This window comes from Erpetoichthys calabaricus, chromosome 2 (assembly GCF_900747795.2).
Source record: "Erpetoichthys calabaricus chromosome 2, fErpCal1.3, whole genome shotgun sequence".
In the NCBI taxonomy this organism is placed as follows: Eukaryota; Metazoa; Chordata; class Cladistia; order Polypteriformes; family Polypteridae; genus Erpetoichthys; species Erpetoichthys calabaricus.
This window is the reverse complement of record NC_041395.2, coordinates 99,138,925-99,151,094: the sequence shown is the minus strand read 5'-3', so window position 1 is coordinate 99,151,094 and position 12,170 is coordinate 99,138,925. Positions and strand designations below refer to the sequence as shown.

General features: G+C 39.2%; 1 protein-coding gene across 7 annotated transcripts in view; it reads right to left on the bottom strand.

Moving 5' to 3' along the window:
* Positions 1–10,718, bottom strand: part of LOC114646174 (anoctamin-5-like) — a 138,897-nt gene extending 128,179 nt beyond the window's left edge. For 3 of the 7 annotated variants that reach the window (XM_028794203.2, XM_028794205.2, XM_051923132.1), the window contains exon 1: positions 10,389–10,716. In XM_028794203.2, the coding sequence (XP_028650036.1) occupies positions 10,389–10,455 (67 nt within the window). In that variant the 5' untranslated portion in view covers positions 10,456–10,716. Of the gene's footprint in view, positions 1–10,388 lie in introns of all 7 variants that reach the window. The other 4 variants (XM_051923130.1, XM_028794204.2, XM_051923131.1 and 1 more) reach the window with 3 other exon arrangements.
* Between the last annotated feature and the right edge of the window lie 1,452 nt (positions 10,719–12,170).

Below are 12,170 nucleotides of genomic sequence, written 5' to 3'. Positions count from 1 at the left end.
TGACACAAACTGGCAACATCTCTTCTCTGATTTTTGATACTGAGAATTCTGTGGCATTTAATTTTACTACATCTTTCCATTTCTAATAATCAAGACTGGCATTATATGGTGTAATTGGGCAAAATACATATTCCAATACAACTCGTGCAAAAGTTCGCTTACGACACTGCTATTGTGGTCTACATCATGAGTGGGCAGGAGGAGGAGTATAGGAGCCTAATCAAGGACTTTGTTAAATGATGTGACTCAAACCACCTACAACTGAACACCAGCAAAACCAAACAGCTGGTGGTGGATTTTAGGAGGCCCAGGCCCCTCCTGGACCCCATGATCATCAGAGGTGACTGTGTGCAGAGGGTGAAAACCTATAAATACCTGGGAGTGCAGATGGATGATAAACTGGACTGGACTGCCAATACTGATTCTCTGTGCAAGAGAGGACAGAGCTGACTATACTTCCTTAGAAGGCTGGCGTCCTTCAACATCTGCAATAAGATGCTGCAGATGTTCTATCAGACGGTTGTGGTGGGCGCCCTCTTCTACACGGTGGTGTGCTGGGGAGGCAGCATAAAGAAGAGAGACGCCTCACGCCTGGACAAACTGGTGAGGAAGGCAGGCTCTATTGTAAGCATGGAGCTGGACAGTTTGACATCTGTGGCAGAGCAATGGGTGCTGAGCAGGCTCCGATCAATTATGGAGAATCCGCTGCATCCACTGAACAGTGTCATCTCCAGACAGAAGAGCAGCTTCAGCGACAGACTGCTGTCACTGTCCTGCTCCACTGACAGACTGAGGTGATCGTTCCTCCCCCACTATGCGACTCTTCAATTCCATTTGTGGGGTAATCATTAACATTATACAAAGTTATTGTCTGTTATACCTGCCTTGCACTCTCCACCTTGCATTTTTTAACTTGCACTGCATTTTTATCACTCTTTAATTAATATTGTTTTTATCAGTATGCTGCTGCTGGAGTATGTGAATTTCCCCTTGGGGATTAATAAAGTATCTATCTATCTATCTATCTATCTATCTATCTATCTATCTATCTATCTATCTATCTATCTATCTATCTATCTATCTATCTATCTATCTATCTATCTATCTATCTATTGCTTCATACTGTAAATCAGAACCAGTGACATGAACGTGAAGCTGAAATCTGAAGGGCTAGAAAATGTCACTTGTCTCTTTTATTGTCTTTTGTGTGAAGAAATGATGGAGATATTCGTGTCAATTTACTGTAAAACAAGTTCTAGTGTCTTCACTGAGGACTTTATTTTCAAGTTACTGGAGATATCAGTCTGGACATTTTCAGTAATCATTCAGGTCCACTCTTAGCCTCAGTTCATACTCCATACTCCACACCCTATGGCACCAGCTCTTCTCTGGATTTCCTCTGGCACCGTAATGTCCTTTTAATATGAAACTGTACACCATAGTCCAGATGTGGGCTCAGACATTTAAGCAGGTCTTAAATTAAAGGAGTCATTTTGAAAATTGAATGTTTCTACTTTAAATCACCCATTTGGGTGTGGATATTCTATATAAGCAATGCTCAAAGGCACAGGGAAAAAAATGTAGAAGATGCATTTCTGCCACGCTCCATGATGCTAAAAATATCTTGCCAAGCAGTAGGACTGGTGGGGAGGGTCAGAGCAAAAACGGCTGACAGGATGACACAGCCCAACTATAGAGCTTCTATAGTGAAGCTCTTAAAGGAGAGTAACTATAGAGCTCTGTTTGTATTTTAAAGAATGGTTCCCACAATGCTGATCTTCTGAACTTCCAAAAATAACCCAAATGAATCACATTCACTCCAGCAGCAGCTCACTTAGTATAACTGATTTCTAGAGGACGCAGCATGCAGTGTGCCAGCAGACACTGACTGAGAGCGTGTGAGTCAGCAAGATATCACAACTGGAGCATCTGACTACCCAGAAGGCACTGGGGACAAAATAGAAACTCCAAGTTTACTAATCTTGGTGGACACCTGAGAGGAAACCTCGCCTCAAGTGATGCAAGAGGGAAAATCCACTTGATTTTCCTCACGGCTGCTCTCACTTGTATGTGCCAGGGGTGCCTAAATGTGGTGACATAAATGTGAAGGCACAAAGGCAATTGTATTTAATTTTGTATTTAGAAAGATTACTTGTCAAAGAAAGGAAAAAATACACAAGACGTTTCAGCCCAGTGTATTAAAATTGGAAAAAGTGGGCTTGAAAACAGACATTCATTTTAAAAGGCGCATCAAAGTGTTTTGGTGAAAAGATCAATCAAATGTGAAGTGTGTGTGACAGGTCCATAAACAAATGGCTTTTAAGTTTAGGTCAGTAAAGTGCAGTATTAGTAATTCACACAAACATATAATAGAGAAAAATCTACTAATTTTCTAATATTATTTTAAACTTTATTTATATATTGGATTTCTACCTTGCCCAGCTCGCAACCTCTAAAAGAATACAAAAACGGACTAAAGAGAATTGTCAAATTTTCAAAAAGTCTCTGAATTTAAATCCAGAATGAAGATTCGTGACTTGAGCATAGAGGACTAGTGAGTGGTTGGCTTCTGTGTTGTACGAGTTGGAACACAGAAAACAAGTATTCATCCCACTGGATGTTTTCACATTTTATTATTATAAAATAACAATGATATTTAATGAATGCAGTAAATTTTTTGCATTTTATATTTGTAATCAATTTAGATCACTTAGCAGGGAGCTACTGTATTTTCATATAAAAAAAACCAAACTAAATCCTCTGTTATTTGGTATTTGGTACACTGTATTAATCCTCGAGGGTAAATTTTCTTTTTGCATGACCTTTGGGGGTCAGAGCACTGGGTTGGCCATTGTACAGCATCTCTGGAGAAATTTACAGGCTAAAGGCCTTGCTCAAGAGCCCAACGGAGTAGGAACCCTTCTGGCAGTCTTTATTCAATGTTGGCTACCTACGGCACTTGGCACACGGAACAATCTTCAATGGCACTCTGACTGAATTGAAATATAGTAAAAAAAAAAATGAATTACAGCTCATGCATTCGCGCCCTCACCTACATTTTGCGTATGCGACTCACATGTAAAGGGAAAGCATGTGTTCAGTGCAGGCCATGGAACGTTAAAATCAATCTCTTGTCATTATATTTTAATTACAGTGTCGAAAGTGTCGTACGTCAAGTGTACAAAGACGTTATCAAACTAAACACCAGTCCACGTTTAAAAACTCTTATGAGAAAAGTGAAGCTATAAAAAGGGCCGTTTCTAGCTTTAAGAAACAAACTACTATTTTAGTCAAATAATTGGAACCAAAAATAAGGCCACCGAATGTAGTTATAAAAAAAATTGACAAAACGCTCTTTTCACATATGATCCTGTGTATTTTAAAATATTGAACGAGCAATAATATAAGATCCGATTTTAATGGACTTCAAAAGTATATACTTTTGAAGCCCATTATAACCAGACCAATTTTGATACTATATATAACAAAACTGGTAGAATTATGTCGGTACTCAGAATAACATTGTAGCATAGGCTCAGCACAACACCGCTAAAAGGTTGCCGACTCCTGTTATATAACAATAAAGTGGGAGAACTTCCAAGAGGGTGACTACATTTTATAGGCACTGTATCTGACTATACCTGTAGTGGTTCTGCCCTTTTTTCCTTTGGAATTGGTTAAGAACACCAAATTTCTTTGTATGCATCCTGGCAATTAACACCACCTTCATAGCCAAGAAGGCATCTCCAGTTCCTTCAGTGGCTAAAGTAAGCAAAGATACCCCAACACATTCTACATCTTTGAGAGTATCCTAACCAGCTTCATCACTGTCTGGTTTAGGTACTGTACTGTCTCTGAATGTAAGGTCGTAAAACAAATAGTGCACACAGCAGAAAAGATCATTGGGACCTCTCTGCCCTCCATTAAAGCTGTCAACCCAGAAGAAGAACACCAACCCCACCTTAAATGCTCTGCCTTGTGCTGTCTGACCTGATCACCATGTTACATGATTTTTAATGGTTTACCTCTCTGTTTTCTAACTCACTTACAAGACAGCCAGGGCCTATCTCAGCAGCACTTCTTGCAAGGCGTGAATCAGCCAATCATGCAAATTGGTAGTGGCTAATTAACCTAAAATACACATCTTTGTGATGTGGCATTACTGGATGAAACGCCACATAGACGGGGAGAACATAATAATAATAATAATAATAAATTTTATTTATATTGCACTTTATATTTTAGCAATCCCAAAGTGCTACAGAGTAAAAAAATAGAATAATAAAATAAAAAAAAGAACAGAAGAGTCTATAAAATACTTTAACAAAATGACTTTCTAAAAAGATGAGTTTTTAGGTTTCGCTTAAAGGCCTCAGTCGACTGTGGGGCTCTCAGGTAATCAGGGAGGGCATTCCACAGCCTCGGCGCCACCGATGAAAACGCCCTGTCACCCATGCTGCTGAGCTTAGTTCTGGGGACTTGAAGAGTGTTAGTGAGTACATGCAAACTCAATACAGTCAGTAACCGGGCAGAGATTGTCTGGAGCTGTGAGTGAGCAGTGTTGACCTCTGTGTCACTCCATTCTTACCATATTAGATTTTTCAATCTGTACATGCACTCCGTGTCAGTCTTCTGAGAGGTGCTCTGTGTAAGATCAATAACTGAACTGAATTCAACAGAAGTGATTATGTCGAAAGAGGTCGCCTGCTTGGACTGAAGATGAAATCTAATTGGTGGACTCTTATGTTAAAAATGTATCCATGAGACATAAACAGTTAAAACCCCTAAAGATACGGACTATCACTGGCACTGATAGAACACATTCTGAAGGAGCCAGATGATAGAATATGCTACTAAGGGATGAGAAACCAAAAATATAACACAACCGGAAAGTTGTGCCAGAGTTGGAAGCTTCTAATGTATATATATATATATATAAAATCCAAATCCGCTTTTCATGACAGAACTACTTAACAGATTTAGATCGTTTTTTTTCTATAATTTACTTGAACATTCTGGTTGATTTTGTGACTTCTCTCATTGCGCTAAATATCATAGTTCGCTTGTAGTACCAATTTATTTGCACGAATCCGAGAGAGTGGCTGCAGTCCAAGGGGAGGGGGGGTGGGCCCTCCTCACTCACGCGCCAGCCTCCATTCAAGTCAGTCTACCCCTCGCCATGTGTTGGAGTGTACCTTGCCTCCACTTAGCTAGCGATACCTGTTTGTTCAACAGACATTATCATCTACAGATTGTCAAGGAGTAACGTTTGAAGTTTTTGAGAGAGAGATCACAGCTATGTGTGTTTTAGAGGGTAGCTGCTGATTGGCAGAGATATCATGGCCATGTGCTCTTCTCCCCACGTGGGGGACACTCTCCTGTCAGAGCTGAACACGATCAGATACAGTGCCAACATTTGACATTGCAGCGTACCTAACTTCCACTTGGCCAGGATCACATTTTTTTTATATTTTTTATTGCTTTTTTAAAGTTTGTCCTGTTTCACTGCTACGTAGGTGGAGCCACGAGGGACAGCTAGTATTTTATAAACTAATTAATAAAAAACACAAAGAATTGATTTTATTCTCACATTTGCAATAAACAAATATATAAAAATATAAAATACGAGTGACTTGAATTAGTGCGTATTTTTTTATATCCCTAAATAAATGTACACTAACAATGCTTCCACGTTTGCTTTCACACAAAATGAAATTTTTGTTAAAAATTTGAGTAAGAACTCTAAAGCAGCACGTTTGTGCTTACAGAACAAGGCTTGCATAATGGATTTTTCTCTATTTGGCGTGCTTAAATATGCCAATTTTGTCACTTTGAGGTTGTATTTCCTTTTGCATCAAAATATCTCTTTGATCAATTTTTGTCAAAAAAAAAAAATATTCAGTTTCTAACCTGTCTATCAAATCCAGAGAAGCATTTATTGCCAAGTATGAACCAGGGTGGTGCCAGTCTATCCAAGGGCACACTTACACACACCAAACCAATTTAAAATAGTCAATCCAGTCACACAGATTTGTGTAGGAGTGCTGACGATCCCCATTGAGCACATGGGGCATTTAAAGATATGAGACATTTGATATGTGTCTGTAGGACTCCACAGTGCAGTACAGTAATTACAGCACAACCTAAATGAATCATTCAAAGGATATGAAACACTTCTCAGTTATTTGGTCTTGTTTGCAGATCAGTCACCAAATGAAAAGAAGACAACTGCCTCAAAAGATTGGCACAGCTGGCTGGTATGTGGAGGTTGCCATTTCAACAGTAATCATGCTGAGATAGTTGAATCAACTGGAAAAAGGACATTGTCTTTTAGACGAAAAGGATATCTGAACTCTAGACAAGCAAAATGTACAGTATAAATTATTCATCTACATTCTGAGCGCATTATGATATTATTCTGAAGCCTGTAGGATACAACAGCCCAAGTGATCTTATTGTTTAAAAGCAGCAGAGCTTGTTGACATGTAATCTGTAATATTTAATCAGGTAAAACAATAAAGCATTTACTACTTTATTATTCTGTTACATAAGCCAACATACAGATGAAAGTTCATGACTAAGGGGACATCTTTAAGTAACGGAAGCTGTATGGCCTGGTAGCAACGGTACTGGACTTTAAGGCACAAGGCAGCTGCTTCAGTCCCCTCCATTCCCTCACCATGTGACCCTGAGAACGTCACTTAACTTGTCAGCACTCCAGCTGTGAAAATACAGACACAAATGTACTGGGCACGTGGTGAATAAAAGAATTAGAAAGTATCAGTTCAAACAAAACATTAGTGGTTTGATCCAACGCTGACGTTTCCAACAGTTTAACTCTAGCTCAGTGTGCCTCTAATATTACTTCAGGGCATATGAAAATAACATGAGTCAAACTAGTAAACACTTACAGTGAGAGGAAATAATATTTTATAATGTCTTAGAAAGCTTAATTCATATTCCATGATAAGGGTGCCTGAAGCAGTTTAGTTAAGTAAAAGGCGTGATGTACAGAAAAAAAAAAAACACATTTTATCACATTCACCATCATTTTGAGATGTCATCAGGGTAACAGGGACAACACCTGAGAAATCGTGTAGGCATCATGTTAAATACAACATAAACGCAATAACCCAATTCATCATCACAGGGGCCAGGAGTCTAACCTGGACGCTTGGCACAAGTCAGGAATCAGCCCTGGACAAGCTGTCAGGGCACATTAACATCCAGCTAAGCTTGTCAACGCTTAATAAAATGTGCACATTTTGTGAGTATGAAAGGAACCGAGATTACCAGAGAAAATAAGCATGAAAACACGAAGAACATGCAGGAATACAGCCCAGAGCTTTAGAGCAGTGAGGCAGCAATGTCAAAACCACACCACTGTAGCATGATGGTATTTGCATTCCAAACAAACAAACTGGTAAAATGGCTAAGAAATTCTTACACTGTGCATGATGTGGATCCATACTAGTAAACACTATTTATAAGCTCTAACATTAAAATTATTAAAATGTGAAGCACAAAGGTGCTATTTCTATGCCCACCAATAACTTGATGCAGATGCACTGCATATATAAAGCAGGTGGGTTTATTTTATTATGGAAGATGCTACAATATATAAATATTCATAGATATTATCACTAACAAAAATGTTAAAAACTTAAGCTAACTCATTCTGGGTCAATACGGTGTCACCAGTTCATTTAGCAGCATGGCTTTGTTCTTCTGGAAGACAGGCAGAGTTAACACTGGGAGAACATGCAACTCCTACACAGACACCATCCCAGCCATTTACAGAATCTAAAGATGGGGGGCATTTAATGTCAGTTATGGCTAACATATAGACAGGGCAAATGTCAAATGAAATTACTTTTTACACAAACCTATAGAGCTTTGTTTGTGGTATTGGGGCCTCCAACTACTTCTCAGGAAACATCTTTTCAAATCACATGTAATAACTGCTACATCACACGTCCGAGTCCTGTATTGTCATCCTAGATGTCTTAAACCTTAATACAGCTACAATGCACATCCATCTATTATTTCCCAGCCTCTTTAAACCAACTTGGAGAAATTTAATGCCAAAGCCCATTTTGGCATCACTGAACAAAAGGCAAACCCAGACAGGGCACCAGTAATTAACACATCTCTGTTAGAAAAAGAGAACTTTTGCTTATCAAAATTAAAATCAGTTTTGTGTGTTTTGGTTTCAAAATTTAATACAAAAAAATCAAAAGAACCGAATACACAAAAATCTTGCAATGTGTAAAATATTAAAATGAGCCCAGTGTTTAACGCTCTGCCCTGCTCTTTGACTCCTTGCCCTGTCTGTGTAGAAGGTGTGTGTGCCTAAGGGACTCCTAATGTTACAAAATAATTTAATGCCTTTAAGGCATTTGAGGATTTAATTATTTTCCCTGGAAAGGGGAGCCTGTGCCTATCCCAGCACCACTGGGCACAAGGTGGAAACAAGCCATGGGCATTGAGTCAGTCCATTATGGGGCACACTGCCACTCACACACAAACACACTGCCACTTACTTCCACAGGGTCAGTTCAGAGCTGCGCTCTAAACTAACATGTCTTGTTGATGTGGGAGAAAAACAGAATTACTGTACCTGCAGCAACAGGGAGAACATGCAAATCCCCAACTATTAAAAATAATGGTTATTTAATGGCATTTTCTGTTTCCTTACTGGGTTGAGTAGTCCCTTGTTGAGCTTTTGCTCGACAAAGCACCATCCCATTCTGGGAAAGGTTCTCTACATACAGTATAATGGTGGGTTTTTTGTCCTTTGAAAAGCTTCTTAATATGTAGAAAAGTTGAAATGTTTAATGTCTGATAAGCTATCTAAACGGATACTAACAGATTAAGAAAACCAGAACATCGCCTGTGGTATTGTATGCCGCAAGAGTCCCTTTAAAATGATGACCAATTGGTATTTCACAAATCTGTCTACATGTATTCATGGTTATTTAATTTATGGAACTTGTTATGGATCGAAATAAATAAAGTTTCCTTCTGGAGACTGTGGATGGGTCTTTTAGGAACCAAATATGGTTCCCCTATGGCATCACTCTGAAGAACTATTCTAGCAGGAGTGCACATAGAAATCTGGAACAGTAAGGCAGCACCACATACTGCACCACCTCATTTCTAGATGGCATGTTTGGGTGAATATGAAAAGATAATTTCCATTTGGGGATTAATACAGTGTACCTAATACCAAAATATACTGCCTCTTCAGAGTAGCTAAGGTTAGCACTCAGTCTGGGCTAGACAACATAACTTATTTAGTAATGCAGAAACCAAATGGGAGGCATTATTCCACAAACCCTTAAAGGCATTGATTCCCATCAAATCTTTAAACAACTGCCTGCCTCATCACATACAAAGAAGAAAATCGACCGTTGTGTATTTACTCGAGAGCTGCCACATACTGACTGGACTTCCGACCGGGGGTCCCTGCCTCGCACTACCTGGACAGATTTAGCAAAGCCGTATTCAGAACTATGGTGAGGGTACAAACGAATGTGTATTATTTGGGATTATCTTTGTTTAAACAATCAAGCTCTAGACCACTGGAATTTAAACGACAACACTAATTACCGTCTACCTGCATATACTCCAACTAGAGACACGTATGTAAACAATTACAGGCGACCCAGATCCTGTAAGTCAATCTCGCAATGTATAACAACACCAACGTCGCCAGTTTAAAACACGGCGGCTAGCGTGCCACAATCAAAGCCTGTGTGACACTGACCCTTAATATTTTAATGAAATAAAACGGTCCTTTTCTAGATGTAAAAATTTTCGCCGAGAATATAACGGAAAATGGAAAATATTACTACCCTATACCTACTGCCCCGTCTGTACCGTTCTATTACGCGCACTTTAGAATCTTTACCCGTGTCCCCCTTCTCCCGGTAGGATTTCTCCGGATTTATAGTAGACACCCTTTCCCTCGTGTATGAGCAATAACACTCCCGAGTGGCTTTGTCACTGTCTCAGAGGCCTCCTGTCTCCAGGAATGCTATTAATCACCGACCACCCGCTGCCTTTTAAGGAGTACAGCTATATCTCTCCCACATTTGAGCCCCGAGCTATTGCCTATAGTGCCCAGTCTGTGTGGGCGACGCAGGGGCGTGACGCCGGTTTACAAAGAGCACAGGCTGCTCATCTGCCCCGTCCTCTTCTCCACGTTTCCAGCCCACTAACGTCAACCAAGTATGGGTCAGAGGCCAGCCGTTTCGGACTTCGGCACTTTGAAATTGAACGAAAACAACAGAAAAAAAATAAAGAGCAAACTGGGGCAATTTAATACAAGCCGTTGATTCCTTTTCTGACAAAAGACCCCCCTCATAGTCTCGACCTAAACTTACCTCCAGTGCCGTCATCCAGAGACGACTTCATCTCGATCAAAGTTTCATGGTTGCCTTTGGTGCACATCTTGCTCCTGAAACCGGCTGTTCGCCAGTCCCAAGATCAGAGGAGGGTAGAAAGCGGGTCCTTCAGTCCCGATCAGTTCTACCAATCCAGTCTGGTCAGCTTGGTCCTGTCTGCAGTAGCCCTTACCTCCGACTCGGCTCAGCTACTTCGTCTCACATCAGACCCTTAGCTCCCGCTGGCAAGAAGACACATTACACTTAAAGGGGTGGGGCCGTGCGCAATTTACTGTCGTCCAAAAAAAAAGGTAAGAAAGCCCGCAAGACTGCTTATCTAATGCAAAGTGCAATAGATAAATAACGTAAGCATATTCGAATATACATGAAAGACCAAGCAATAAAATGACACGGGTTAGGAAGAATCAAATACAAATGAAAAGAACAACACTGTAGGATGGAGATGAATGGAACTGAGCCTCTAGCAACACTCCAGTATCACTTCCATATCTATCTATCTATCTATCTATCTATCTATCTATCTATCTATCTATCTATCTATCTATCTATCTATCTATCATTGGACCGACCTGTGCGTAATCAAATTTTCATATTAATTTAATTGAAAAAAAGTAGAATATTCTTTCTCTTCGCTCCAGATCAGAGCGAAATATCAGTTTGGAAATTCAGAAAACGATATTAACGGTTGCTATTTAAACGTATTTCGTTGCCTTCAGATTGCTTTAAGAAGTTTGCATAAGTGCACAGTACTGGCTGATCAAGGTTTGTTTTAAGTTTTCATAAATCAACATTGTGAAACATTACGGTAAGGAATCAAACAAGCATTTTTCATGTGGTAAATAAACATAAAGCATATTTAGATCTTATCTTGCGTTCGCTTATTCATTTCTTTTTTATTATTAGTGCTTTTTCCAGGATGGGTTTGTGGGAAGCAAGAGCCTGTACTGCCAGGTCTGAACATAACTCAAACCAGTATGTGCCATCAGTTCTTCACGGGGCACACAGTCAGGTTCCAACGCTGTTGAGCTAAGTTAGAATTGCAAAATAAACCTAAAGTAATATTTAAGACTTTGAGATATGGAAGGAAAATGAGATCTGCAGATCTAGAGCTGTGAAAAAGCTGCACTCACCACTATGTCACCTGTGATGCAGGTCTGAAAAAGTAAACTTTTAATAAATTTTAATTGTAAAGTTTTTTTTAACTAATGAACAATAAAAACATAATTAGAATGTTTCCATCATGCCACATGTAAGTACAAAATGTAAAGAAATTTCATTAAAATTTATCAAATTACACGAATTCATGTCAATAATATTGTTCTAAATCAATTCAACAATATTTAGTCAATCTAGTATTTTCAAACAAATGTAACCAAAACAAAAATACATATTTATTGACTTACATATAGCTTCTCTAGTTTTTGTTACTTCTTAGTGTTTTTTTGTCAGAAACATCATTTGGTGGCCTGTCATTTGTTCACTTTTTCTGAGACATTTGTCATCTAGCAGTAGTCCACCATTACACTGACATCTCAACGTCTCTGGGACCTACCTTTCCATGTCCTTGATATCTTGATGAAATGTTTTACCATACTCTTCGCTCATCGAGATTTTCAGGGGAGAATTCCGAATGCAAATCCAAAAAGAAAAACTTATGTTGCAACCCAACTTAACTAGTACATTTTTAATCATTTCTTCATAGTTTGGATCTTTATTGTTATCTAAAAACTTACAAATGACTTATTTCAATGATATCCACAC